This window comes from Lasiosphaeria miniovina, assembly GCF_030549165.1.
Source record: "Lasiosphaeria miniovina strain SMH2392-1A chromosome Unknown B0T26scaffold_3, whole genome shotgun sequence".
Classification (NCBI taxonomy): domain Eukaryota; kingdom Fungi; phylum Ascomycota; class Sordariomycetes; order Sordariales; family Lasiosphaeriaceae; genus Lasiosphaeria; species Lasiosphaeria miniovina.
In genome coordinates this window covers 674081-701538 of record NW_026848222.1, presented here as the reverse complement: position 1 = coordinate 701538, position 27458 = coordinate 674081, and the positions used below count along the sequence as shown (strand labels likewise).

Here is a 27458-nt window from a genome sequence, read left to right as displayed (position 1 = left end):
CAATGAAATCAGCATCATGTCGGTGGTAAGTTAGGGTCCAAGGGTTAAATCCTGTATCTCCGCCACCCAGCACGTGCAAATCTTTGGTTGATTTCAAATTCCATATGATTGGTATAGTCGATGAGAACTTGACGGAAAGGGGGGGTGCTCAGCAGCCGCCCTTTGTTAACCATTTTCCAGTTGCAAAGGTGTTTACATCGAGCTGCCCTCACGCGGCTTGATCCTGATAGTACAAACCTAAGAGAGAGAAAGAAAAAGACCAAATACCAGCTACTGAAGACAGGCAAGAAAAACAAAAATATCGCGCATTCCCTTTCTCTTCATCTCCTCGATTCCCTCACTGAAATTTCGCATTAGCCACGTAAAGACAGAAAGAGACAAGCAAAAACTGACGGTGTGCATTCTCTCAGGAGACGAGATGTTTAGAGGCCATTGTTGTTGTAGCCGATGCGGTTGGGCGAGCCCTGCAAGTCCGTCACCTGGTTGAGGGTGGCGGTGGAGATGATCTTGTTGGTGATGGCTGGGGCACCGACGACGCCCAGGCCGATGTAGTAGGCGGCCAGACCAGCAATGTGCGGGGCGGCTGATGGCGCGTATCAGTTAATTCTTGATCAATGGAAAGATGGAAAAAGAAAAGGGGGGGGTGGGATTGAAAAAGTAAAAAGAAGGACAAGAAGAAAAAAGGAGAAAGAAAAAAGGAGAAAGAAAAAAGGAGAAAGAAAAAAGGAGAAAGAAAAAAGGAGAAAGAAAAAAGGAGAAAGAAAAGAAGAAAAATAATAATTGCTTACCCATGCTCGTGCCGCTGAGCCAGCGCGTGGCAAAGTTGCTGTCCTTCCAAGAGCTAAGGATATCGACGCCGGGGGCAAAAATGTCGACGAGGGCGCCAAAGTTGGAGAACCAGGCGCGCCTCTCCGTCAGCGTGGGGATGCCGCCAGTCTCAACCCCATCGATGGCAGCGACGGTGATAGCGCGCGGGGCCGAGGCGGGCGAGAACCCTGCGACGTTCTGGCCGTTGTTGCCGGCCGCGACGACGGGGGTGATGCCCTTGTTGTAGGCACCAGTGACGGCAGCGTTTAGTGCAGGCGATAAGCCACCACCCAAAGACAGGTTGATGACACACTTGGACGGTATGCTGCAGTGGCTGACGACCCAATTGATGCCGGCGATGACGTTTGAGGTGAAGCCACTGCCGTTTATGTCGAGAACCTTGACGGCGACCACCTTGGCCTTCTTAGCGACGCCGAACGTGGTGCCCGCGGCGATGCCGGCAACGTGGGTGCCGTGGCCGTTCTCGTCCGTGTTGACGTTGTTGACGAAGTTGGCGCCCCAGCTCGCGCGGCCAACGACCTCGGAGTGGGTGATGCGGATGCCCGTGTCGATGACGTAGATGGTTGCGCCGCTGCCGGCGGAGCTGTCGTAGATATAGTCGCTGGATCCGTGCCTGACTGCCTTGTGCGAGATGCGGCCGAGGCCCCACTGGGCTCTAGTCTGCGTGACGAGGGCGCGCTTTTCCAGGTCGCTGGCCACGAGCGTGATGTTGACGATGGTGTCCTTCTCGACATACTCGACCAGGTCGGACGTGAGGATGTCCTTGAGCTCCGAGGCCGGGAGCTCGACCACATAACCCGAGAGGCCCTGTATGTCAAGCTTCTGGACGATGCCGGCCTTGCTACTCTTCTTGGCCTTGTCGGTGATCTCGTCTTCGTGCTGTTTCTTCTTGGTCGCGTTGGCGTCGTCCTTATACTTAACAATGTACTTATCGGGGACGCCAGAGACGCCGTTGTTGATGATGGGCGCGTCGGCAAGGACCAAGGGAACGGCGAGAAGAGCCACAAGGCTCGCGCAGGCAGCGGATAACTTCATTCTGGAAGCTTTTGGGGGGGTGCAATGCAAGGGGGGAAAGATAGGGGCTGACTCGTCGAGTGTTTACGTGTCCAAAGCGGTGGATGGTGATGAAGATGGGAACAGTCGATTTGAAGCGCGAGAAAGTCACCTCTTATAGACCGAGTTAACAGGCCCATTTGACATCTCCGGTCCATTATGATGCATTGCTTTCGGCCTTGACTCCATCCCCGACGGCTACGCTTTGGTGTAGTCACCTGTTGTCGCCACGAACCCTCAAGCTGGATGTATGTCCTCAAGCTGGATGTACGTCGTCGTTTGATGGAAATTGCTCACATTGCATTATGGAGGCGCAGAGGGCAGCTCTTAGGGTGTCCGATAGAGGGCAAGACGCAAGTGTCGGGCTGGGCAGCCCCAACCAAGCAAACGAAGCCCCAAGTGAGTCTGGATGCCGTCGAAAGCCTGGTGCGTATGGCTGAGATCCTTGACTTCTTGTCTTGGCACTTGTCTCGTCGATGTTTTGACGGACATGCACTGCGTCAGCCGAAGAGCTGAGCCAAGGCGGATAGGGATTGGATACTGCTCCGCTGGGCGACGGTGATCCCACCCGCGCAACCATAAAGAACGGTCCAGCATCAGATACTCCTCCTGTATGTAATACAAGTGGTTTTTAGGTCTGGCGGGTATTAGTCAAGACGGTGGGCTGATTGTGGCGTCTGGAGCGCCGAGTCCTGAAATGGTTCAGCAACGCTATTGCTCAGTCAGCCTTGCATATGTCGCAGTGGCGTTGGAGGAAAAAGGGGGAGAAAAAAAAGGAATAGCCTCCAATATACCTCTGTGGCCCTTCACTGTCGGTACTTGCCGTCAAATTTGATCCAGCCGCAGCCCCATCGTGTCCATCGGATTTGCTACCAGGTGGCTGTTGGAAAATCGACCGTTCAGACAGCTGCAGCCGTCGGCAGCCTGGCAGTTTTAGGTGTTGAGTGTACAACTGAAAGGCGGCGCGTGATTGGGTGGGCACGAGAAATTGCGGGCGCTTATGCTTCTCTTGTGTCTGGAAATTATCGTGATTCGCTGAAGACAACTTCAAGGCTGATTACCGACGTGCGGCTGCGCGCCTGCTGCAAATGCCCCTCTTTCCCTTCAGGTCTCGCAATTTCGTGGTTACCTACTAGGTACCTAATTTCCTATTCTTACACTGCACCTGATAAGATACCTTGGAGTTAGATTTGTTCGCGAGATTTATAAGTGCTAGACCTTGATGCTGTTAAAGAGGAAATACGCCTCCTGGAACGCCGACGGATTTCCCGCAACATAGGCATCCATATCAGGAATCCCTCTACATGACCTACGGAACGAAGAAGTGAGTTGTACATTAGATGAGCATGGATTCAAGTTTATCCGTCACGGGCAGACCTTCGAAGAGTTTGGTAATGGCGAGCTAATTGAGAAGGAATACATCCCTCAAGTAGAAAATGTCATACTAGACAATGTCCCAGGTGCAGAGAGGGTGTTTGTTTTTGACTGGAGGGTACGCTTGCCCTGGCCATCTCCTTGGCTAGACTGACTGGACTTGTACCGCAGATCCGAAAGCAAGCGACTACCGAGCAACTTGATCCCAAAAACCTGGTATCTCCACTCCAAATTCAAGACAGGACGTTTATGCTGGCGCCGTCACGGAACGCACATACAGGTAATTTACCCATTCCAAGCTCTTTAAATCTTGTAGCCTGACGAAGTATAGATTCAACCGAGTTTATTCCTGTGAAGAGAACGAAGCTGAACTTGCCAGATGAAGCGGAGGATCTCCTGCGCGGTCGCGTGCAGATGATCAAGTGAGAACCTCTCAGCCGCCTACCCCAATGGCCTATGTACTGACCAAAGATGGCTTCTGGAGACCGATCTCCCACAATGCGATCAACTGGCTCCTTGTTGTCTGCGACGGTTGTACCACCCCTTTCCAAAATCTCGTTCCGGTGGACCAGGTCGAGAGAAGGTTAGTCGGTGATGTGTACTACGCCACGCACAAAGAGTCAGAAGATAATGGCGATACGGAGATGGGTAAGTTAGACAGAAGGAAAGTGGCGGCGTGGTGGCCGGGCACGTTGGGAAGGAAGAGAGAAAAGGCGCCAAAATCTGTTTTCTGGAAACTGGCCCCACAAGTAATGGCAATTCATTAGAAATGGCCTGTTGGCGCTGAAAAATCCAGAATTTGCTTGGACCTATGTGGGTCCGGAAAAGCCCAGAATTCGTACAATCTAGGGCACACGTACGTAAACACGTGCCCCTGAGGGGTATTCGACTGTTGAATGCAACACCAAAATACCACATGGCCAGTTGACTGCCCTGACTGCCCGCCCTGCTTGTTGACAATACGATGCCCTACAACGCTCTCGAAAGTGCGTCACGAAGGAGGCTGCAACGCATGAGACGCCTGCGGCCATGTGCATTGCTTGTCCTCGTCCTCGCCCTCGCTAGGAAGACCAAAAATACCAACCACTCCTTCGTGACAACAGCGGGCATACCGTCTCCCTTATATTACATCATCGCCAGGGATAATTACCGAAGGTGACGAAAGGGGCATTTGTAGTACAAAATACACCAAGATTGGCCTCTAGCCGTATCTCCAAGACACAAGCGTGATGCCCCGCGCGTAAGGGACGGCGTTCGACGCGGATTACCAGTATTCCGGCGATAGCTTCCTTTTTTCTGGCTTTGGAGAAAAAGATCAACAATTCAGAAAGTCGCTCAGAAAGTCGGTCTGGAAAGGTACGGCCGAATCCCCACATCAGGGCGGAATTAGCCGTTCTGAAGGGTCCGTGCTGTTTTCCAGAAAACCAATTCTGGGGCTAGCATTCTGGGCCCCGATTCTGCGAAAAATATCATACCCTAAATGTGGCCGTTGCTGCAAAAAATCGTGTCCAACCCTAACCACAATTTCAGATTAATCTCTCTCAACAACTGCTAATAGAAAAGGCTCCAAACTCTCAATGGCAATCATCTACCAGGTGTAATACTTCTGGCAGTTTACTGGATTTTTCTTTCTTCGAGAGCCCGGTTGCAAGAGGTAAGTGGTGTGACAGGCCTGCGGAGCATTAAGCAGGGGCAGGTCCGGTGAAGCAATTGATTGATCTACGGGGAACGAAAAGGTGTCGCCGTGGTCCGGGCCATTAGGACAGGAACAAATACAAAAATACATGTGTGCCGCGTCCACTTCTCGGGGTGTGGCGGGCCTTACAGGGTATTGCGCGCATGTGATTCAGTGGATGCAAGAGCATGCTCCCAGCGGAGAAGACAGGTCCGATAAACTCGGGTGCTGTCCAAAGTGTTGACTAGTCCGCGTAAAGGATGACAGGGAGGTCCAAGAAGAATGTGAATAGAGCTGCGTCATCTTGTTCGCGTCGGGCATCCATGGTGTAGACCATGTCTGCTTCACGTTAGCCATGGCTATTTCTTGGCACTGACTAGTTTGCCCCCTGTGTCTTTACCTGCGCCATACCCGGAGCGAATCCTAAGTGGAGTGTCACCGCACAGTCAACTAGATGAGGCAAGGCTGCATTAAGGTCGCTGTATTCGTAGAATCTAAAGCTAAGGAAAAGAAAAAGGAAAGGAGTTACAAATTCTGTGCGGGGCTCGAAGAAGTAGGGTTGGTCTGTGGGTCACGTGTTGTGACGCCGCACAGGCCAGTACCCCACCCCGCACCTCGATCACCACCCAGTTGTCTTGGCACTTGCCAGCCAGCTGCCTTAGCACTTGCCAGCCAGCTGTCTTAACACTTGCCGTGACATGGAGCAACAGTGCGTTAGGAGTCCTTTACTTTCAGTGTATCTTCGCGATCAGACTCCTTGGTGTCGAGGGCGAGCGTTTTCATGGCCGAAGTGACCGATTGGTCGGGTTCATCTAAACAGCGGTTAGGCCTAGGTCACTCCTAGTCATAGGGAAGCTCCTTTTCAAGGGGGCAATTTTGCCCCGTGCGGCGAAAGGGAAACCGGCTAACATTCCGGCACCGGAATATGGGTTTTGCGTGGGCCACAACTGAACGCGGAGACGAAATTTACAAGTTCGTCACCGCCGATCTTGTTGTCGGAGATCTGACAAGGAAACTGGGCCCTGAGGATATGCTGGCAAACTGGGAGCAACTGCCTTTGAAGTCGCGCCTGTCACGGCGCGCAACGGCCGTAGCACACTATAACCCACTACAGGTTGCAAGTCGTCGACTTGCAATTCTGGCATCCTTTTGGGGGTTCTAGCGCAGCGGTAGTGGGTGCTGTGAGCTGGCGCCGTCACAGCGCCTGCATGGCATCGCTCAGCAGAACGAGGCCTACCAGGAACACACAGCTTAACAAAACTAAATAAACTACTTCTTCATTTAACTAATGCTGAATATAAAATAATGTTATAATAATTAAAGCTTTTTAAACTGGAAACTAATGTGCTTGTCACGGCACAGCGCATTTCGGGTTTCTTATCGCATTGCCGTGTGACGTCACTTCCCGATACGCCCAGTTAGGTCTAGCGCATTGGTCACGTGGCTGCGAGCTACCCCGCCCACAACCTTTTCTACTGATCGCACAATTCGCGATTCTTCTTCTTTTTCCTTTTTTCTTCCTTAGCTTAGTTTTACACTAAATCAATACGGTATATTGTTGGCAACATGTTACGATCCTGGCACAGGCGTGCAGGAGGCGCCTTCTTGCCCCCTGCAGATTGGCTGGGGCAGCCAGGCGGGGTAGACCCACCTAGGGGCTAGTGCAGCCAACCAGGAGGTGGTCAGTCGCGACGAGCCGCCAAGGCCCGACTGACCACCACTTGCAGGACGGCCAACCAGTCAGGAAGCGGTCAGTGTGATCAGTGCGATCAGTGTAGACTGACCGCAGTGATCGCCCTGACCTTTGGAGAAGGACTCTGATTGGTCCGCCTTAGATAGATATATACGACGACCGTAGCCACGGTCTTAGATAGTTCTTGCTTGGTTCTTCAAGCAAGCAATACACATTCACTGCACTCATACACTTTGAGTGGCATTCCGATTTGACTGTATTACCCGCGCGATAGGAGCTTGCCCTTTGTTCTATCTTCATAATTACCAACCCCAGCATTCTGTGGAGCCCGTGCTCCCTTACAGACAGACGACCCTAACAGTCGAGTGGTTTGTAATACAACAGTCCTTCAAAACCTATTAACCGTGACAGTGCTAAGGGAAGTAAGAAGCCGTAGCTGCAGTGAACTCTACACCGTAATAAAGGCCTAGTAGTGAACTCTGCACTGAAAGACGAAGGGTACTATAGTGGACTTTGAAATATAAAAGAGTAGCTACATTGTTGCTCGTTTGCTTGCTCGGAGAGAAAGAAAGTAAATCCAAGTATGATGAAGATGAAGGACAGGCAGGTCCTATTATGCCTCCCTATAATGTTTCTGGAGTTCGAAAATGCCTGTAATTGTTTAAGATGTCGATAGCTAGGGCCCTAAGGGTCTGTGTTAGCTTCCCTGCCTGCTCAAATACCTATCCAAGGTAGGATAACGAAGCTTACTCGGTGCTTTGATCAGACGAAAACACATCGATCAGTCCGGCCAGGAATCCATTAGTGCCAAGCATTGCCCGGCCCCCCCTCAGTGCTACCATCTGTAGCGCGGCATCGATGTGTTGCTTCGCACTTAGAAGGTCGCCAATGGAGGCCTAGAATGACATGTCAGTGCTGGAATCTCCCATGGAGCGCTCAAGTTTGAAAGCAAAACTACCTCATCTCCGGCCAGGATGACCGCTTTGGCTATCGTCGAATCACGAGGATTGTTCCCCTCCCTTGAAATGGCCTGGCTGAGAGACACGATGCAAGCCGTTTTATAGCTGAGAGCACACGTCCAGTACGCAGAGCGGCCATCGCCATAAAGGGAATGCAGGCTCCGGCAGGCGGGGGTGAGGAGCCCATCCAGCATGCCAGGGTCAGTCAGTGCAAGCGGTACCCATTGTGTCCTCAATCCCTGCCAGTATGTTTCAGGGGTCGGGAAAGAAGGTGTGGAGAAATTGCTGCGACGGGCCACAACGTGTATAACTGCTGTCATTAGTCGTTGCATAATTATGTATATGCAGTGACCTTCAGAAGGGGGGATTGCCGACCAATGACTACTGAGTGGCTGATGCTGAGTGGGCAGTCGATGAACAGGATGGGTGGCTTACCGTGGTCAAGGAGGCAGTACTCGAACTTGGAGATTGGCCTTGCAGCTGAGGCAAACGGGTCTATGGGGGCAGCCGAGAGCAGGGTTACGGGGCTTGCCGGTCGAACTAGACTGCTCGTCCCCTGCAGAGCTACAGCCGTGGATTGGCCCCGTTGGAGGCGAGATGCAGGCTCGGCGGCCGACTGCTCAGCTTCTCGCCTCTGAGCTTGTTGATGTTTCATCATTTGCTCTCGCCGGGTCTGAGCATGGGATTTCTTCGCGGCATACGACCTGACCGTCTTCTTCGAGGTCTCAAAACCCACGCCATCTCCATTCTCCAAGTAGATGAACTGAAACTTGGGCTGGGCGGTTAGGTTTGACGGAGCGTGAGGCTCGCGGGGATCCGCAGCGAGCGTTTCGTCCGAGATGCTCTCCCTTTTCGACATTTTCGAATCCTTGCTTTGGACCTGGGTGGGGGAACACCTGTGTTCTGTCGTGTTTGACACGCTTGGCTTCGGAGCCCGCCACGTTCAAAATGAGCATTTCTTGTCGAGAGAAAGGCCGCGTTGTGCTTTGTTTTGTGCTACGGCCCCCTGTACTGTGATAGGTCGGCCAATGACTGTGCCGCTCTAAATGCAACATCAACAGTGCGCAGGAGCGCGGCTCACCAACAGAGTCTCGTATTAAGAGTGACGCCAAGCTTTGCAATTCCTTGAATGGGTTAGCGTCCCCATAAATATGAAGGACTCCTGGGCGTGATTGGGGCTGAGGCTGACGGCCGAGGTTGGCTCAGTCTGCTGACTTCGCCTTTGGGGAAAAGGGGCAGGCCGGATATCATAAACGTCGGTGAATATAAATGCACGACTGGCAACGCCTTGCTTGCCTCCCGTGGCTGCAGGCTTGAGGTCTTCTATGTAATTATCGTCCACAGACGCTAGCAACAGCACGCCCCCTGAGAACAGCAACATGGCTCCACAATTCTACGAAGCGAAGAGATCACGTTGGTACGATCTGTGCAAATGGAGGCTAATACCTTGGGCTGCAGCGGCTACGGTAGTAGTTGCTATTGCTGTCGTGATTGCAGTTCCCGTCATTGTTGCGAGGCACAAAGCAAACGCCAACGCCGACGCGGATCGGTATCCGAACTACACTAAACTGAACTATTCAATAAACGAGACGTGTAAGTACAGCACTGCTGCCATGTTTAGCTTCAAGTGGCAAGGGTCGCTTATCATGCATTCCAGATTCAACCGCGCGCTTCTTCGACAACTTCAACTACCGCACTGGCGGCGATCCATGTAATTGCCCTCCCTTCTCGCCTGGTCCCTCTTTGATGGCTGATTCTCCCTCGCTGGCAAGCCAATGGACACGTCCACTATGTCGACCTAGAATATGCCGTGGCCTATGTAAGACGCTTGTGTTCTGGGGCGAGGTGGGGCCGCTAACACCACCCAGAACCTAACTCCAACCTTGATCGACTCTGTCATGGTCAAGGTCGACACATCTATCGGCCCCTCCTCAAGCCCAGACGCTTCAACGGGTCGCTTCTCAGTGCGCCTTGAATCAAAAAGACAATACAACCAAGGACTCTTCGTCTTCGACATCAAACATACTCCATATGGATGTGCGACCTGGCCGGCTCTTTGGCTCGCTGACCCGTACAGCTGGCCAGCCCACGGTGAGATAGATGTCATGGAGGCCATCAACCATGCGGCCCCATCCGACCCCAACCCGGGGAACCTGGTGACTCTGCACACAGACGCGTCCTGCAGCATGGATGTCAAACGCAACATGACAGGCTCCACGCCCGAGGTGTTTGGCTCCGGAACGCCGGCAACCGACTGCGACGTCAGCCCTGGCACAAACAACAACGCGGGCTGCGGTGTTACAGGCGGCCCTACGACTTACGGGGGAGCGTTCAACGCGGCTGGCGGCGGCATCATGGCTGTCGAGTGGCGCTCCGAGGGCATTCGGATATGGCAGTTTGGGAGGGCAGCCATCCCCGCTGATATCGGGGCCGGCAAGCCCGACCCTAGCATCTGGCCCCCACCGCTGGCTGACTTCCCTAATACAAACTGTGATATTGGCGGGCACTTCAAGAATGCTAGCATTATCGCCAATATTGACTTGTGCGGGGATGCTATCCCGGAGAGTGTGTGGGCTGCGTCGGGTTGTAAGTAGCTGCACTCCCTGGTCTTTGTTTGGTGAATCGAGAGGATCTGACTTGACTACAGGTCTTACCCCTTGTGTCGGTTCGCACAAGTGCGTTGGCGGCTGGACTCAGAACAACTGTACTGACTTCGTGTCGAATAATCCCCAGGCGTTTATAAATGCGTACTGGGAGTTTGGCGAATTCAAGGTCTATCAGAGTTCTTGAAAACAAGCTTGATACAAATGGAAAGTGGGTTCCCATCTCTTCCGTTGATCAAGCCATCCATCATTATTATGCAGCACGCGCGGGTTGTTAGAAAGGTTAGACTCGAAGCGAGTAGATCTCAATGTCATGCAGAAAAAACATATTTATATTTTTACTAGAATCCACTTATCAAGTACAGCTATGGGCCACCGACAGCTCGGTAGATCAAACCAAATGCCGTAGACGTCACAAATCCCGGCAGCAGAGTTATTCGCAACCAACAACAGTGGTGAAAAGGACAGTAACTATACCCGTAAAGAAAAAAACGGAAGTTATTGTTAGTATCCCAGAACTGGGATTAGTTTGGATACTGCAAGTATAGCCGGGATATCTCTGGGACTTAGCTCGGCTCAGGGTAATGCTCAGTGCGCCTTCAGCTCCTGCTCAGGCTCTAAGCATGATACGGATTAGGCTGAAAACTGTTGTCGGGGGTGACTATAGAGGTAGTCGGGATCTAAAACAGAATTCTCTAGGCGTCCGAGGACGGTTAGACAAGAAACAGCCTCGCTTCAGCCCGGATCACCTTCGGCTCACCCCGGCTCAGCCTACGCTCACCATGTCACGCAATTGTCAACTTTAAGCGACTCTCTCGGGGACGAGTTCTGGGCCTCGCTCTCCTAATGACCTAAAAGAGGGCCCAGTAAGCAGGGCCCATTCTATCTGCCTCGCCTTAGCAACAACCTTTAAAACGGAGGCCCAGAAATGGTCCCGAGAGTATAGCGTATTCACTCTCCGTTTTGAAAAGCTCTAGTTATCGTAATCTTATCTTACACTGAGTAACCTATAGGTGAGGAGGCAATTTTGCTCTGTCCTACTACCTATCGCGCGACTATTCCTTCCCCAAATAGATAAAAGACGCAGTTCCGCTCCTACCACCTACTACACGACTATTCTTTTCCATCCCACTAAATAAAGAGGCAGCTCGTTCTGTCCCTACCTGCTACGCGACACTTCTCTCGCATTCCTTATATCCGTTGTGTTCCTACTGAAGGATGATCGTCAACTAGATCACGGAATGCGGTAGGCTATTTGTGAAAAGGTAGGTAAAATGATGATCGAGGGAGGAAGCTCGGGAGCACTGCCCTGCCGAGGACCTTAATGTGGTCCTTTGGTGGGGCAGACGCGGTCTAACCGCGTCAGGCTAAGCCCCGCTTCCCTATGTACCTCTATAGTCACCCCCGACAACATTTTCGGGCCAAATCCGTATTAGGCTTGAAACCTGAGCAGGAACTGAGGCGCGCTGAGCATCACCCTGAGCCGAGCTGAGTCACAGGGATGTCCCGGCTATAATTGCCATGCCCAAACTGATCCCAGTTTTGGGACATCAGTCCATGACTTCCGTTTTTTTCTTACGGTTGTAATCGGCTACCGTTATGAAACCATATAGAGCACCGTTTATATTCAAAATGAGAATTAAGATATCCCGGCTTGTTCAAATTCTTGTTTTGAAAGAGGCGGAAATATACGAATATTATTTTATGAAATATCTAACTAGGACCAATTCTATAATTTGGGAAGTACGTGTCACGACCAGGGCGTGGCATTGAGAACTCAGTCCATTGGGTGCATCTAGACGAAGATTCTAAACTAGGGAAAGGAAAGGAAGGAAGGTTCAGAAACGCGTCGTGAGCTCGCGACCAAGTCGAAGTCTAACAGCGGGGCCAGCGGGGCGGTGAGCTGCTCTCTGATAGGTCCCCGGGTCTCAGTCGCTTACATCAGCCAGACCGCTGCTGAGAGGCAAGAGTAGCCAGCTTGAGGGCCTGTGGTGTACGGGTCCTCACAGTACGTAAAGACGATTAGAGTCTTTTTAGCTAGTAGTCCAGATTTTCGTTGGACTAGGGATAGTAGGCAGGCCTAAGAAAATAGGCAAGTGAAAAGGAGAACTGTTTTGTAAGGAAAGAGCACCACAAACGCCCGGCCCGGCCCAGGCGCCATCAGCTGGCCCCAAACACCCGGCCTAGGCACCCGCCAGATTGAACCACCCAACTATGTATATAAATAGTGGCCCTCGCCCACCTTCCTTTGCGAGGGCCAGGTTGAAGTCTTTTACCAATACCAGTCATTGCTCGCCCTCTTGTTCCCTCCATCGTGACCACCTTGATCAGGTGTACCTGCCTTCTCTTACATAAGTCTTCTATTACGCCGTCGCTTATCCTCCTTTTCCATAGCTAGTTCTCTTCTCTAGGCATCTTTCTGGTACTCTGGATTAGGGGGCCCAGGTTCTGACTGATCTAGTACGATAGTGGTCTACCAACTCGAGTCAAGTTCCTATTCTTTAGGGAATAGTAAACGACGGCGTCGTACGTCCGCTAGTACGTCATGGTAATCGAGCTATTTCCGGCCGATTATTATATCGTGAACGTAGTCTACGATAATTAGGTATTCGTTCCTAATCGTTCTATATTTAACGACCATGTTGGCTTCCAGAAGCTCCTCGATAGTCTGTTGGGACTTGTTGTCGTACCCGCCTATGTAAGGAAAGGACACCCCAAACACCAGCCGCGCGCACAGGGTGCGCGCTCACCACCTGCTACCAACTGGCCAGAACACTGCCAGTTGGCACAAGCCACTACGCCACGCCATGGCGCCCCGGGCCTGAGCCCCTGAGCATGTATATAACAATGGCCCTCGCCCACCTTTGAGAGGGCCAGGTTGAAGTCTCATACCAATACTACTCATTGCTCGCCCACCTTCTTTCCTGCATTGTGACCACCTTGATCCGGCGTACCTGCCTTCTCTTACAGCCTACTAGTCTCGGGGCGGGATCCGTAATAGGTTCGATATGGAGGAACCGCTGTATCTTTCTCGCGAAGTCACGGTGTCACGAATCCAAGAGCACTGGCTGACCTGCGTCCTGGTGGGGCAGGAAGGACAAGTGGGGCAGGGACAGCAGGTGGGACAGAGACGCATCGGGGCCTCAGGCTCCCATGCAACAGTAGGCGCGAAGATATGCAGGAAGCAGTTCGGGCCTGGGCCCGAACTGGGGAAGCAGCACTCTCGCGCCTGCCCTCATTGGCTAGCCGCACTTAGATATATACAACGACCGTAGCCACGGTCTTAGGTAGAGCTTGCTTGGTTCCTCAAGCAAGCAATCACATTCATGATTCTCATATACATTGAGTAACATACCCTTTGACTGTGATTTACGTGCAGGAGGAGCTTGCCCTCAGTTCAGTTCGCATTCACAAACCCTCGGAAGGCGCCACTGCGCCGTGCAGACAAACGACCCACCAAGTCAAGCGGTTTGTAATATCAGGCCAACTCGGAAGAACACATGAAAGTCATGCATCACCTATTTCAATACCTTCAGGGCACCAAGGACCTAGGCCTCGAATTCGGCGGCAAGGAACTCTCTGACGACAACCTCAAAATGCTCGGCTTCAGCGATGCCTCCTTTGGCGACGACTTACTCACAAGACACTCAACTGGTGGCCACATCGTCTTTGTGGCTGGTGGCCCTGTTATTTGGAAGTCGAAGAAGCAAAGCTTTGTTACGCTGAGTACAACAGAGGCTGAGTTCACGAACTTAACACCTTCAGCATATTCGTTGTTTTGGGTCGCCAAAGTGCTGAAAGAGTGTGGTGTAAAACAAACAACACCACACCTTCTGTACACTGATAGCGTCAATGCTAGGCTCGCAGTTCTGAATCCCCTCAACCCGGCACGCACTCGGTATATCGATATTCGTTACAAGTGGATTATCGAGAATGTCAGGAAGAAGAAGCTGCAAATTGACCACATTCTCGCCGAGCAGATGGCGGCAGATGGACTGACTAAGCCACTGATGAAGGAAAAACACCAAAGATTCGTCAAAATGCTTGGAATGAGGGCACAAAGGATCCCGTGGATTAAGTAATGTATAATGAATATGACCAAGATTAGATTCAAGCCTCAACACCATGCCAGACATCACGACTTTTGTTGTGTGTGCCCGTGTGTGGGGGTGTGTTGTGGTGGTTGTTGGGCCAGCCTTAGCTCCTCTTGGCGGCCAGGGATCCGGGAAGAGTTTTCCACCCGCACACACACACCTGTTTTCAGCTCCTAAGATGTCGAAGACCACAGTCAATTCCAATGGAGCAGTTTTAGCCTACCAAATTTAAAGTACAGTATCTCGTTCCGTTGTGGGGAGGATGAAGAATCCTAGCTGGCGTGAACAGCCTCGATCACCAACTCTTAGCAGCTGCAACACTAGCAGGCCCATATTCAGGACGGCATACTCGATTCTTTCCTGGAGCAAGGCACATGAAGCACAGCCTGCCGTAGCCCGCTCTGACATTTCCCCTACGTTAATTCGGCATGCCCAAGCCCCGAAGGAGTCCGACTGGGAAGGTTGAGGGTAAACGCATATTCAACAAGTAGAGGGACCGCCATCGTCGATGCATGGAAATCCGAAGTCGGAAACCGGTAGCTCTAAGGCGAGGGGCTCACCTCCCTCGGAGGTTGCAGTCAGTGCGACAAAGGAGGAAGTCATCAGAAGAAGGGTGCCGAGAAAATAGATGACAGCCCTGTGAGGGGTAATGCCCCAGCGAATCATTCAGAGGCAAAGAGGTTGTTGAGAATACGCAGTCTCTGTCTCATGACCCCGCCCCCAATGACAGTCTACAGGCCCGGACCACACAACACAATTCCATGATTCGAGTGGCATACCGAACTGAGCTCTCGTTTGCTTGTTTCAAGGTCTTGTAATCATGCTGCATATTATCGGCCTTGCGGCTGAGGTGATGGCTGCTTATGTTTTTACAATCAAAAACAGCCCTCTTAGCTAATACTCCACGTTTCTAGTTAATCTAATCCAGACCCTATCAACACAACTAACGATGCTGCCAGGGATGCTAATTACGACACTAAATCAATGCAGCTCAAGCAGCATCGCCACTTCCGCCCGGGTTGTTGCAATGTTGATCTTCAAGAAGACTATAGACTTTCGGCTGCAACGCTCTCGTAATGGCAGCCACCGCCATCCCGGTTGGCGTAACTGCTTCCTAGATGGCCGCCCCATCTAAACATCGATGCAGCCACAAACTATGGTGAGGGATTTTACGATTCGAGAGCTATGCAGCAGGGCGTGGCCGGAATCCAAAGTCACTACTTCTGAGCCTTGAATCTGCCTGACTGACATTCTTCTTGTGGTAGTGCTGGTGAGTGAAACGCCTTTTGCCCTCGCCCATTTTCTGCGTGTGACGAGCCAAAGCTTACGCCTAATTAGCTCCGCCCCCAGGGCGCATTGGCATGCTTCTGTGGACAGTGGGGGCAGCGCAGCACAGGCCGAACAGAACGTATTCCATGCCGGCGTGGGTGCCAAAAATCACTTCGGCCAACGGCAAATATGAGGATACGAACGGACGGCTGTCGGGTGTAGGGTGGGAGACTGGAGGGGTTGACAATCTCGTTCTAGACCTCGACTATAACATACGGCCCCGCACGAAATCCTTCGGAAGATCCATTCCTCATCCATCACTATACCCACAAAAATGCTCGTCTCCGCCGTAATAATGCAGTTCAGCCTCGCGTTCCTCGGGGTAGTCATCGGCCTAGCACCTCCCGCCGTACCCCAAGACGACCAGAAGTTTCGCTCCTGGTACCCATACTACCGTTATGTTCTAGACTCGACTCTTGAGAAAAACTGTTCGACCGAGTACGCAGCGTACCTCGAAAATCAAGCCGGCATATGCCAGTATTATTGCAACGCTACATCCATGGCCAGCGAACGCGTCATTGAGTGCCTGCTATCTTCCCTAGCAGACTGTGTCAAATCCAACATGCAGAGCGCCAGCGCGTTGCTGGGCATAATGCTGGTTGCGCTGCCCTTCTTCGGCACGGGTACCGAGGAGAGCGCCCTCCTCATGGTCATTGCGCAGCGGCCCCTGCTCACTCTCCTCCTGGTGACCGGTTCACCCGTCGCCTCCCCACTGCAGCCGTTCGAATACAACAGACCCGTCGACATTCTACACCGGCGCAAGGGGCGATTTCGCAGCCTCGGCACCCCCCCGCGGCACGTTGTTCTCGCGGCCGAGTATGCCACGGCACTGCTCGCCCTCGTCAACACACTACACGTTTCGTGGCAGCTCGGCCTCGGCGTCGTGACCATGATCTCGTCCGGTGCCATATACCTACCGAGCCTCTGGGTCGTTATGGGCGTCGCTGCCCACCTCGTTGGGGCTCTATGTCTGCGCTCCTTCATCTGCGTGAAGGACAACTCGCCGGCAACGTCATCGTCGTGCTCGGTTCTGCGCTCCGAGTTCACCATATCGTGCAAAAAGTACATCACCGTACGCACCCCCAAGGATGAAAATAAGCTGTTTCTTGTTTTATCCATGCTCACGTCGGCAGCCACGACATCGTATACTATTTTTGGCTTCCTTTGTTTTGCCAGTATACAGTTCATCTCTGTGTACGATGCCTTGATAGTGATTGGCCGTTACACAGTCTCTGTCGTGGTCTGTCGGTTTATAGCCTTGTATGAGCTGTCTGGTCTGGCCAACGTCGTGGAAGACGGTGACAATGAGCTGTCTGGAGTAACGTCGTGAAAGACGGCGACAATGTCAAGTGAGGAAGGAGATGATGTGAAGAGGCTAGAAGATTCTCGTCTCTATGGGCACTTCGTCATCAATGAAGTTGTTGTATTCGCGCATGAGCAGAAGTTATGCGGAGAGAGCAGCCCGGATGGGTCAACCCAACGCCCGCAAGCGGGTGATGTATCGGTGTGATATGTGATTTTTAGTGTGTTGCGCGGAGAGGGTTCTTTGGCTAAACCATCTCCAGTGGTACATACAACCATCATCTCCGCTCCATCGTTTGATAACTACGGCAAGACCCAGACCATATTGCTGACAAGGCTCCAGCCTCCCGATTCTATAGGGAGACTTGAAAGGCTGGCTGGCCGCCCGGAGCTTGCCCGGGTGCTGCCTACATCGGAGCGGCATATAAATTCTCCGCAATCACAATAGCATAACTTGTGCGTAAAACTATAGGGTCTGAGGAACTGAGCTTTTTATGCTCACCCTGGGACGACGTCACCCCGTCGTCATCAAAGGCCGCCCGTGCCTTGGCTAAGGTTCCTACATGCATGTGGCTGCACCCTCCCTCGGTTCCTAGCAAACTGGAAAGCCTGATCGCTGCAAAGTGTTCCAAACTTTCAATCACCATGGCTTCCGACTCCCGAGGGAGTGACCCGGAAGCCTGCTGGGCAGCCATTCTCGCCTGTGACTGGCGGCCTGGTTGCGAAACCAACATACCAAAGTCCAGCCTCAAGCTTCTCTACCTAGTCTCCGTCCAACGACAGCAGAGAAGCAAAGATGGCGTATGGCGATTGGAATGGCAACCCAACCACGACTCCCGTCGCCATTGCCCTGGCTGTGTGCTTTTGCTGGGTCCCGGTCCTGGCCGTTCTTAGCATCTTTAGGAAATGCCGAGTTCGTTTTCGTGCCTACTTTGAGGAGCGTGGGTGGGTTGCCCCAGTCCCGGACGAGGAGAAGCTTCTCGCCCGCCAGCAGAAAGCGCCCGAAATTTGCATACCCCCGCCCGTTCATAAACGTAGGAGCCATCAGAGATCCCACTCAGCCCTGACCTACAACTCGGCCGCCAGCAACGAGACGCTAAGGAGGGTAGACACCGCCTCGAGTTGGGACCCAGTACGGCACTTCGATCCCCCGGGGGCTAGTCCACCCCCGTCGATAGCGCCCTCGATGGCCAGGAATAATTCTCTACGATCCAACTTCTCTCGGCCCACACAGAGCCGAGAAGCCTCGGTGCGGTCCGTCTCGAGTACAACGACGCTTACGGCCGGCGTCCAGGGCCGTACTTGAAGGCCATCCACTTCGAATGGCCCCCCTATCTCCTTCCAAACCGAGACTGCCTACTGCGACACCACCCCACTACCAACACAGATGCCGAGCAATATCAAGTCTAGCTATGCCAAGTCTTTTACGGGCAGGTCACACGCCAGCGGGTCGCCCGGCGCTTCATCGCCGAACCGCCGAGGAACATCCCTCGATGCGGTAAGGTCACCTACACCGGCGCGAAGTCCGGAGCAGCCTCAAAGGCGGCGGGCCAGGACCAACGAGGAGCCCTGGTAGGAGAATCGGCCCCAAGAAGCCCATCCATTTAGGCCCATGTCACGGGTGCTTCCGAGAAGAGGGTCACTTAATACCACACAGACCTCAGAGCGTCCTTATTGGCTGGACATGCCATATGCAATGTGAATCAAGAAAATAAATAAAATGCCCAGTACAATTTCTTACCGTCTGAGTCCGGGATCCTATCTGCCTTACCTGCCTACCTATCCTCTAGCTGGACCTGTTGGAATGACAAGGTCATTCACTTGTAGCTAATGTGAAAGGAAGGCCTGGTTGGTATATTCTGTTCTCTGTTTTTTCTCTATCTATCTATCTAAAAGGATCGCGGGCATCGTTGACAGGAAGGGTGGACTTGTAGGGGGCAAGCGAGTCACGTGCGCGAGTCACGTGTTTACCACAAGCAGCCTGCACGGTCTACTCGGTGACCCGTGCGCCAGTCATCCTGCTGGCTGCCCACGCATGTGCCACAACCGCATGCATAGACTTCGGATTGTAGGCTGTTGTTCTCACAGGACTTTTGCTTATAATCACTGACACTGGCCGTCACATCGGTAGCCGGCCATCCCCCCCCACCCCTCTGGGCCCTGATATCTAGTACGATCGATCTTGACGGACCCGAGAAGGGCCGATCGCGCCGGACTAGGACGCTGGGGCAGCATCGGCCGATACGGAAGATATTGGGGGTTCATGATAACGAACAAGTTCGTCACCTTGCATTCTTCTAGGCACTGGGATGGAGAGGACGGTGGCAATGCGGTATTATGGTTACACTTGGAAGTCCGGAAAGGCGGCAATACGGTAATGATGTGTGTGTCAAAGTGGGGATTGGTTGATGTCTGCTGATTAATTATCTTGAATTGTCGCTTACCTTGAATTGTGGTTGTGAATTTAACTGTATGAGCGCCTGGAAAGCAAGTCCTAGGGGAGGGGGAACTGCACATAGATTACGGTAGAGAAACCGCGGGATTCGGTCTGTTTGTGGCAATCTTGAATGTTCCCTGGGAGCAATGCGTGGGGTCGAGTTCTGAGGTACTTGCCCTGGTTATATTAGTGCAACCCATGGCATATATCACCTATCAAGAAATTCATAGACGTATACACAAGTGTACACATGACCTAATTGATCTTTAGCGCGGGTTGTCTAGTATCTAGACTGCGTCTAAAATGCCGCTAGCTAGACCTAAGTAGTACTCTGGAACTGCGTCTTCCGAAATTCAGGAGAGGCGTAATCCAAAAGCAGCAGGGCAGAGTCTTGGCATACGCCCTCCGATGTACTAATTTTGTCTTGAAAACAACAATTAGAGGCCCACTTATTGTTGGGGAAAACAATTTTGGGGGAAAAAACAAAAACGACCGAAAGCCTCCGAAGTCAAGGAAACTACAGAATACGTACTGTGTAGTGGGTAACTACCGGCTCTCTCCGCCAGATGTTTCATTGAATGCAACGGAACAAGCCCTCACCTCCTCCACGCCTCCTCCGCCACCACCATCGCCATCGCTATCGCCATCATCGAAAGAGACTATATGAAGAAAGGTAGTATACTGCGGTTTTACGGCACTCACCCGAAGGTCGCCGCCAACAGAGAGGGTCATATTAATGATCCAGCGTTTGAACAGTGATGTGTCATTTTCGTCTGCTCAAGAAGGAACTTCCACATTAAGATATATCACGAAAGTGAAATGGCTTATTGCCATCGCCAGGCACACATTTAAAGTGAACACAGGCATTTGCCGCGGTGCAGCAAAAAGTCAGACAATTGAACGCCAGCGACAGAGTCATACCGGCCGACTCAACCTTACCACCGCCATGCAGTATCAAAGTTTTCGCCTAGGGGAACAGAAGTGCAAATCTAGCCTGGTCGGCGATTTCTTTGTGCAACAAGCCCGGAACGTGGTGTTTATATGCCTAGCTTAGCCGTCGCTCTACTGGAACACGAGTAATTTCTTTGTCTACCTGAATTTTGGCTCTACGCCTACAATGAATCCTAGACAATTCCATTCAATTTGGTCACTTGTTCATCCGCCTTGTCACAGTTTTCACGCTCTGTGGTTCTCGGTACTTCTCAGTTTTTAAACTGAACTTTATGAAGATCGGGCTTCGACGGAGCTCACTCGTTGCGGTAATTGGCTAGAATTACATCGGACCAGGTAAGCATCTCCCGATGCCCGTCCTGTTCGACCGGGAGGAGGATGGCTCCGTCTGCTACTATGAAGACAAGGAGGCCAGAGATAAAATAGACAAAGGCGTCGAGATTGCCATCATTGTGGGCATGACCATCGTCTTCTTGCTTTTCCTAGCTCTCTTCCTGTCCAAGTGCACTGCCAGATCTAAGCCTCCTAAGCAGATCTCGTACCAGAACAATCCGGCTGACAGGGATAGTTATGAAATGCAGCCGCAACAGGGCTGGGCAGGCGGCTACTATCCGCCACAACCGCGAGTAGCAGGCTACGTTCCGCATCCGCCACCAGTAGCATAATTACTCCTGTGCCGGGGTAGATATTGTTATTTCTAGTGACTTCCAGGGGGGTATGGGCAGGTTACCCAGGATTCGCCACCAAGTCAGCCCACTTCCCATCATTCGATTCTAAAGTCACTTTTCTACCAGATTATATAGTAAAAATACTTCAACTAAAAAACCGTGCATCCACTTCAATAGATCCACATACCACTTCAACGTACCGCGTAATGGCTTCTCGAGGTCTTGCAATCGCTCAGTTGCTCAACCCTTCAACACCACCCACCAAGATATTCAAAGATCCCGACCTTACACGTGATTAAAGGCTTCAATGCAAGACCCTAAATACAATAGGGGGCCTGACTTACCCTGAAATCGCCCGCCGTACAGGCCATACAGTCCGGCAGGTGCAAACCGCATGCACTGCAGAGCCAGTAACTCCCCAAAAGAGCCGGGTTAGGCGCAAAGGCGTAATCACAACCCCCGAAAAGGCGCGGCTCCGGCAATGGTTTGAGGCAGAGAGAGCCCATAAGCTCACGCCCTTATATCAACTCAGATATCATCTTCCGGAAACCCTCAGCCTCTCCTCTTACAGCGAGCATGCCTTCGTGCAGGCTGTCCACAATCTCGAATATTACAGCAGAATCCGGCCTTACGAGATCCCTAGAACCGAAGCTAATAAGCGTACGCGGGTATCATGGTGCCAGAATCAGCTACAGTTACGGCCAAATCCTGAAGATTGGGAGAGAGTATTTTGGTCTGACGGAACCTGGGCTCTCAACGACCCAATGTGGAAGAAACGGTCTACTTTCTGCTATTGCATATCAGGCAGAAGGAGGGGTAGCTTGAAAGATGCGTTAACTGAATCTGAACCATGCCTTTACCCTCGAGTAGGAATCTTTCGTCTCCTCTTCCATTCCCAGAAATATTACTGTCTTCCAGGCACTGCCACTCTCTACATCATCATTACTGTCCTCATCACTGCTACCTTAGTAGGCAACCCCCTCATCCGAATCGCTGCCCTCATCCGAATCGCTGCCCTCATCCGAATCGCTGCCCTCATCCGAATCGCTGCCCTCATCCCAATAGCTGCCCTCATCCCAATAGCTGCTCTCATCCCAATCACTGCCCTCATCTGAATCGCTGCCCTCACCCGAATCGCTGCCCTCATCCGAATCGCTAATACTCTCCCTATCAATCTCTTCGAATAAGTACTTTATGCCTCGGGCCGAACGGCCATCATCTGAGGAGCTTCGCAAGTCACTATAATGAGTCTGGCTTCTCAACCGCTACGCTAGGCGCTCAATTTCCCTCGGAGCTCGACGACATGCGGGCGGCCAACCCATTCCCGCCAGCCAGCCAGGAAAAGGGCCTTGAAGGGTTTTCATTGTAATTCAAGCCTGGCACCACATTGCCCATTAAACTTCCGAGCGGCATGAGGGGAAGCCGCGTACGACTCGGGTAATGTTAGCCAAAAGGGGCCGAGGTCGAATACCACCACACAGCCGGCTAAACGCTTTCGAACAGGGTAGCATTGTTTGCTCATGGGATACAAGATGTCGTTGCTTGTAATGGAGAGAAGGCTTGCACGACGTCGTTTCTTCTATTGCTGTAAAAGGCACTTGACCCTATCGAAACTCGAACTGGAATCGAGTTCTGGGTGACTTGCTAGCTATTACCACAACGCAACTATAACAGGAGAACGACAAGTTACCATGGGCCCGCAACAGACCAACATAATGGATCCTCAACTCCCCACGCACCACAAAGCCATCGTCTACGACAAGCCCGGTCACATCAGCACGCGCATCGACACCGTCGAGACGCCGCGCCCTGGCGTCGGCGAAGTTCTGGTTCACCTGACGCACTCGGGCGTCTGCCACAGCGACCACAGCATCATGATGAAACCGCCGACCCTGGCAGGCCAAGTAGGCGGACATGAGGGTGTTGGCACCATTGTTGTCCTTGGTGACGAGGCTTCGTGCGGGACTCTCAAGCTAGGCGACCGCGTTGGTATCAAGTGGGTGGCCGGCGTGTGCGGCACGTGCATGGCGTGTCTGGCGGGCCGTGACGCTATTTGTGCCAATGTCAAGATCTCGGGGCTGTATACCCCGGGGACGTTCCAGCAGTACGTGCTGGCGCCGGCGAACTATGTCACGCCCATCCCTGACGGGGTGCCGAGCGAGATGGCGGCGCCGTTGCTTTGTGGAGGGATTACCGTGTACGCGGCGTTGAGGAAATCTGGAGCACAGCCTGTGAGTGGGAGTCGAGTCGTTGTGGTGGGCGGGGTTATGCTGACTTGGGGCCGTCAAACAGGGGGAGTGTGTTGTGATTCCCGGAGCAGGCGGCGGACTGGGTCACCTCGCTGTGCAGATTGCTAGTCGGGGGATGGGACTCCGCGTCATTGTAAGTGACTCACTGATGTCTTCCAACCATTTTACCCGATATTCATCAAGCGAGAAAGACTCACGCGAAAGCAGGGCATCGACACGGGTGACAAGGAAGCACTGGTTCGATCACTGGGCGCGGAAGCATTCATCGACCTCACCAAATACTCACGCGACAAGGAAGGGTCAGACAAGCTGGTAGCTGACGTGCGGGCAGCAACACCCCGTGTCACGGGGGCCGCAAGCGTCATCGTGTGCACCGGCTCCAACACTGCCTACGGTCAGTCGATGAGCTTCTTGGGCTTCGATGGATCGGTAGTCTGCGTGGGACTGCCCGAGGGTGATTCTGTTCCGATCACCGGGGCGATTCCGGGTGCCATGGTGGCCCAGGAACTGCGTATCGTCGGCAGCGCTGTGGGTAACAGGAAGGAAGCGATCGAGACGCTCGACATGGCTGCTCGTGGCGTGGTCAGGACGCATTTTACGCTTGAGCCAATGTCAAAGCTGACGGACGTGTTTGAGCGCATGGAGAGAATGGAGGTACAGGGCAGGATTGTGATTGACTTGAGCAGAGTGGACTGACTCGAGTCATGAAACGGTCATGTGTCTTTTTGTAAAAAAAAAAAAAAAGTCGATAACACAATATAACCAATGCTGCATCTGCGTGCGAGCAAAGTGACTACGATGATCGGAAAAACAGGCAAGGTACTAATGTAACCCGAACCAGCTGCGGCTCAATGAACGCATGGTAGGCTTTTGGGTGAATGCACCATCTGAACGACAGCATCCGGCTCGCTCCGCCCCAAAGACTTCTAGCTCTCAACGATTGTCTTCGCTATCCCGAACCATCACACCATCATCTTCCTCGGATACTCCAACGCAGAATGCCATTCTGTCGACAACTCGTCCATAATCAGCCCCATCAAATACCTCCCCGCATCCCCAACCTGCCACATCCCCCTCGCATAGTAGAGCAGCAGCGCATAATACCCCAGCATCACCAACGCCTCAGGCCTCTTACCCGCCAACAGCGCCACCAACTCAGGCGACGCCATCATGGTCCACAGAAACACCCCCTGGAACCGATACGCGTCTTCCTTGTCCTCCTCCTCCACAGCATCAAACCCAACCTGCAGCCGCCTCGCTGCAGCACGACACGCCTCTCTCTCAGCCTCACTCAGCCCATCCGCACAATCCACCAGCTCTCTGAGCCCGTTGCAGTGGTCCCCCTTCCCCTCGCGCATCGTAAACAAGGCATGAGCTTCGATCCTCGGCCCTGCCTCAGGGTGCGCCATCAACAGCGGCCACGCGGCCATCGAGACGAGCATGACGCCACGCGTCGTTTCTATCGCCTGGACGTACCGGCTCAAGAACCCGTCGAGTGTCTCGTTGTCTCCTCTCTGAGTCAGTGCGTCGGTTAGGACATGGTGGGCCATCACCGCGGAAAAGAGCACGACGGCCTTGCAGTTGGAATGGTCGATTGCGCCATTCTTGGCGAGCGCGGCGGCGTTGAATAGGGAAAGGGCACGTGTCTGCAGGGCCGTAGCTAAGTGGAGATAGTCGGCTGACTTGGCCGGATAGAGGGAGGCGAGGTGGCGCGCCGAGAGGGCCAGGAGTTGGTGGAGTGCGTAGGGCGCGTCGAGGCTTATCGTGAGCGCGTACGAGACGCCGCGCAGGTGATCGCCTACGTCGAAGGAGAGGTTGAAGACGTCCTTGTTGGAGAGCATGTGGGAGACTAGCTCGATGTGGTGCAGGTTAAGGGGATCGTCAAGAGTCGCGGCTGCAGTGGGAGGAGGCGGGGGAGGAGGGAGGGCGGAAGACGTTGCAAGGGGCGTGGCAAAGCTGTCAGTCTCTGGGATTGGGTGCGAGCTGCTGCTGGGGCTGTCGTTGGCTGAGGGTAACGGGTTAGAGAAGCTGCATTGTCGGTTCGAGTTTGCGCAGAGGCGGCAGATGGGACGGGCTTCGTCACACTGCCACGCAAACGGCGATGCCAGTGAGTGCGTGGGTCGGCTACGGAACTTGGGTGTAAGAGCGTTACCTTGACATGGCGTTGCTTGCTGTTGCTATGGGTTAACAGGCCGAGCACCACACTCCCTCACTCAGGGGGCGTAGTAAAGGATCTGAGCCCCTCTCCGAATTTCAGAGAAAGGACTTACCATTGCACGCAACCAGTCTTCGACTTTTTGTGGCCACGGCGCATTTCTCATGGACTGAAGCCTGGCGACCTGAATTCCAACCTTGCTTGGACCCAGTTGGGCGGGAGAGTTGGATGTCGGACGAGGGGGAGAATGCCAGCTCTGGCCTTTGCCGGGACACGCGTGTTGGAGAATTTACGGGGTGAGCCTGATTGGTCACCTGGCCGAATCCGCGTGTTTGGGTTCTTCCGTCTCACCTCCTATTGGCTGAATATTTGAGATCTTGGACATGTCGGTCTGCGGCGTAAGGAGGGTAATTGGAGTCTCGGGATCCGCCATTCGTATTTAGGAAAAGTCTGGGCAGAATGACGCATGAACGATCGGAAATGTAGTACAGACCAAGACCTAAATCTCCATCCCCCTTGGTGTTCTCTGTTTTGCTGGAATTTGTGCGCGGCGCTTGTAGCCATCGGCCTCGGATCCTGTGGCTTGGCAGGGCAAAGCAGGAGGATAAGAAGGCCAAACTGCCCCCTACTCTGTATTCCAGGAGCTGTCGACCTTGCTCACCTTCATTTATTCAAGATTCACTCGTTCAATATCTCTTTGCTTTGTTCTGTACTAGATCATCTTCTCGTCAAGATGGCTGAAGGAGAACCAGGTATATGCCATGCACTTGTACCTTTCAGGGCCTCAGCTAACCGCCACCAATTAGTCCTGGGAAGCATCTACGTCTATGCTCCAAACCAAATTGCGCCGATATTCTTTGCCATTGCATTTGCTTGCTCGGCAGCTGGACACATATGGCAATGCTAGTATGTCGCCCTTTTTCTCGTTTCAGGCGTAACTGGAGGACTGCTGACATGCATTAGTCGGTACAAAGCGTTTCTCCTCGTTGGCTTGCACCCAGGTTGCGCCATTATCCTCACCGCCGGTTATGCTCTCCGCGAGTATGGATCCTTCAATTACCTCTACAGCCACCAGAACCTCGTCGCCTTTATCTGCAGCCAAATCTTTATCTATATCTGCCCGTGGGTCCCTCAGCAACCTCTTATTCCCCCGTCCATTTATCCAGTTCCCGCTCTCTGCAAGACTCTGCAAACGAAATTCTGACACCTGGGTATGGATAACTCAGACCCGCTCTTGAACTGGCCAACTACCACGTCCTCAGCCGCGTCTTTCACTACGTCCCACACCTCCCACCGCTCCGACCAAACCATGTCATGCGCACCTTTGGCGGTCTCATGGCAATCGTCGAGACGCTCAATAGTGTGGGCGTTTCCCTATTTGCCAACCCTACTGCTCCGCAATCGCAGTTGAGTTTGGGAAAGAATCTCGTCCTCGCCGCTATCATCATTCAGCTCGCCATCATCATCATCTTTTTCGTCATGACCGGCATCTTCCATTTCCGCTGCGCCAAGGCGGGGTTTACTCGCAACAAGACGCTAACGACGCCATTGTTTACCCTGTATGCAAGCATGGTGTTGATCTTTGTGCGGTGCATATATCGTCTGGTGGAGAAGACGGCGGTCAAGTCTGTGTGGATCCAGGACCTGGAGGAGCTGAAGCGACTGAGCCCGCTGCTAAGATATGAGGTCTTTTTTTACATATTTGAAGCGAGCCTGATGCTGGTCAATTCGGTCATGTGGAATATTTGGCATCCCGGACGGTTTTTGCCGCGCAGTCACAGAGTCCATCTGGGAGAGGATGGGTCAGTCGTTATAACGGAACCGAAAGACGGAAAGCTCGGTAAGCGGCCGTTATTGCTGACGGTGGGGAATATCTTGACATTTGGACTTCTAGACTTTTTTGTCCCGGGAGAAAAAGAGAAGGGTCGGGAATAGAGGAAGACGGAATAATTGATCTTGTTACGGAGAGACACAAGGACGGCTACCAACCTAGACATACAAAGCTCTGCTTGCCGAGGAATAATGATGGAATCTACTGAATACAAATACAACAAAATATGGACCATCACTCACCTTCTTTCCTATCTG

The 27458-nt window shown here is 52.7% G+C and overlaps 11 protein-coding genes across 11 annotated transcripts; 8 read left to right on the top strand and 3 right to left on the bottom strand.

Moving 5' to 3' along the window:
- Positions 1–106: 106 nt before the first annotated feature.
- Positions 107–2016, bottom strand: B0T26DRAFT_810808 (peptidase S8/S53 domain-containing protein). Its single transcript, XM_060447276.1, has 2 exons — positions 789–2016; positions 107–583 (listed from the first exon to the last, which is right to left on the bottom strand). The coding sequence occupies exons 1-2, from the start codon at positions 1861–1863 to the stop codon at positions 423–425; spliced, it is 1236 nt and encodes a 411-aa protein (XP_060297713.1). The 5' UTR covers positions 1864–2016; the 3' UTR covers positions 107–422.
- A 1159-nt stretch (positions 2017–3175) lies between these two features.
- Positions 3176–3409, top strand: B0T26DRAFT_644479 (uncharacterized protein; the record flags this gene model as incomplete). The annotated part of the gene is made up of 1 exon (XM_060437634.1): positions 3176–3409. A coding segment is annotated over one exon (234 nt), but the record flags the coding sequence as incomplete, so codon positions are not given.
- On the top strand, positions 3277–4049 carry B0T26DRAFT_700289 (uncharacterized protein). The gene has a single exon (XM_060441533.1). It carries the CDS (start codon positions 3705–3707, stop codon positions 4020–4022), a length of 318 nt encoding a protein of 105 aa, XP_060297711.1. The 5' UTR covers positions 3277–3704; the 3' UTR covers positions 4023–4049.
- Positions 4050–7369: 3320 nt separating this feature from the next.
- On the bottom strand, positions 7370–8441 carry B0T26DRAFT_673571 (uncharacterized protein; the record flags this gene model as incomplete). Its single annotated transcript, XM_060439616.1, has 3 exons — positions 7370–7519; positions 7582–7892; positions 8018–8441. 3 exons carry the CDS (start codon positions 8439–8441, stop codon positions 7370–7372), a joined length of 885 nt encoding a protein of 294 aa, XP_060297710.1.
- Positions 8442–8961: 520 nt separating this feature from the next.
- B0T26DRAFT_641237 (concanavalin A-like lectin/glucanase domain-containing protein) lies at positions 8962–10372 on the top strand (the record flags this gene model as incomplete). The annotated part of the gene is made up of 5 exons (XM_060437312.1): positions 8962–9175; positions 9240–9293; positions 9355–9401; positions 9451–10168; positions 10230–10372. The coding sequence occupies 5 exons, from the start codon at positions 8962–8964 to the stop codon at positions 10370–10372; spliced, it is 1176 nt and encodes a 391-aa protein (XP_060297709.1).
- Positions 10373–15875: 5503 nt separating this feature from the next.
- Positions 15876–17151, top strand: B0T26DRAFT_700281 (uncharacterized protein). Its single transcript, XM_060441532.1, has 2 exons — positions 15876–16916; positions 16955–17151. The coding sequence occupies exons 1-2, from the start codon at positions 15883–15885 to the stop codon at positions 16959–16961; spliced, it is 1041 nt and encodes a 346-aa protein (XP_060297708.1). The 5' UTR covers positions 15876–15882; the 3' UTR covers positions 16962–17151.
- A 555-nt stretch (positions 17152–17706) lies between these two features.
- B0T26DRAFT_749268 (uncharacterized protein) lies at positions 17707–18216 on the top strand (the record flags this gene model as incomplete). Its single annotated transcript, XM_060445075.1, has 1 exon — positions 17707–18216. One exon carries the CDS (start codon positions 17707–17709, stop codon positions 18214–18216), a length of 510 nt encoding a protein of 169 aa, XP_060297707.1.
- A 2432-nt stretch (positions 18217–20648) lies between these two features.
- Positions 20649–20963, top strand: B0T26DRAFT_673566 (uncharacterized protein; the record flags this gene model as incomplete). Its single annotated transcript, XM_060439615.1, has 1 exon — positions 20649–20963. One exon carries the CDS (start codon positions 20649–20651, stop codon positions 20961–20963), a length of 315 nt encoding a protein of 104 aa, XP_060297706.1.
- Positions 20964–22196: 1233 nt separating this feature from the next.
- Positions 22197–23970, top strand: B0T26DRAFT_824822 (alcohol dehydrogenase). The gene is made up of 3 exons (XM_060447427.1): positions 22197–23197; positions 23259–23348; positions 23423–23970. Exons 1-3 carry the CDS (start codon positions 22658–22660, stop codon positions 23909–23911), a joined length of 1119 nt encoding a protein of 372 aa, XP_060297705.1. The 5' UTR covers positions 22197–22657; the 3' UTR covers positions 23912–23970.
- A 207-nt stretch (positions 23971–24177) lies between these two features.
- Positions 24178–25529, bottom strand: B0T26DRAFT_640649 (uncharacterized protein; the record flags this gene model as incomplete). Its single annotated transcript, XM_060437248.1, has 3 exons — positions 24178–25299; positions 25344–25386; positions 25486–25529. 3 exons carry the CDS (start codon positions 25527–25529, stop codon positions 24178–24180), a joined length of 1209 nt encoding a protein of 402 aa, XP_060297704.1.
- A 574-nt stretch (positions 25530–26103) lies between these two features.
- On the top strand, positions 26104–27305 carry B0T26DRAFT_739212 (putative RTA1 domain protein; the record flags this gene model as incomplete). The annotated part of the gene is made up of 4 exons (XM_060443676.1): positions 26104–26122; positions 26177–26276; positions 26334–26492; positions 26597–27305. 4 exons carry the CDS (start codon positions 26104–26106, stop codon positions 27303–27305), a joined length of 987 nt encoding a protein of 328 aa, XP_060297703.1.
- Between the last annotated feature and the right edge of the window lie 153 nt (positions 27306–27458).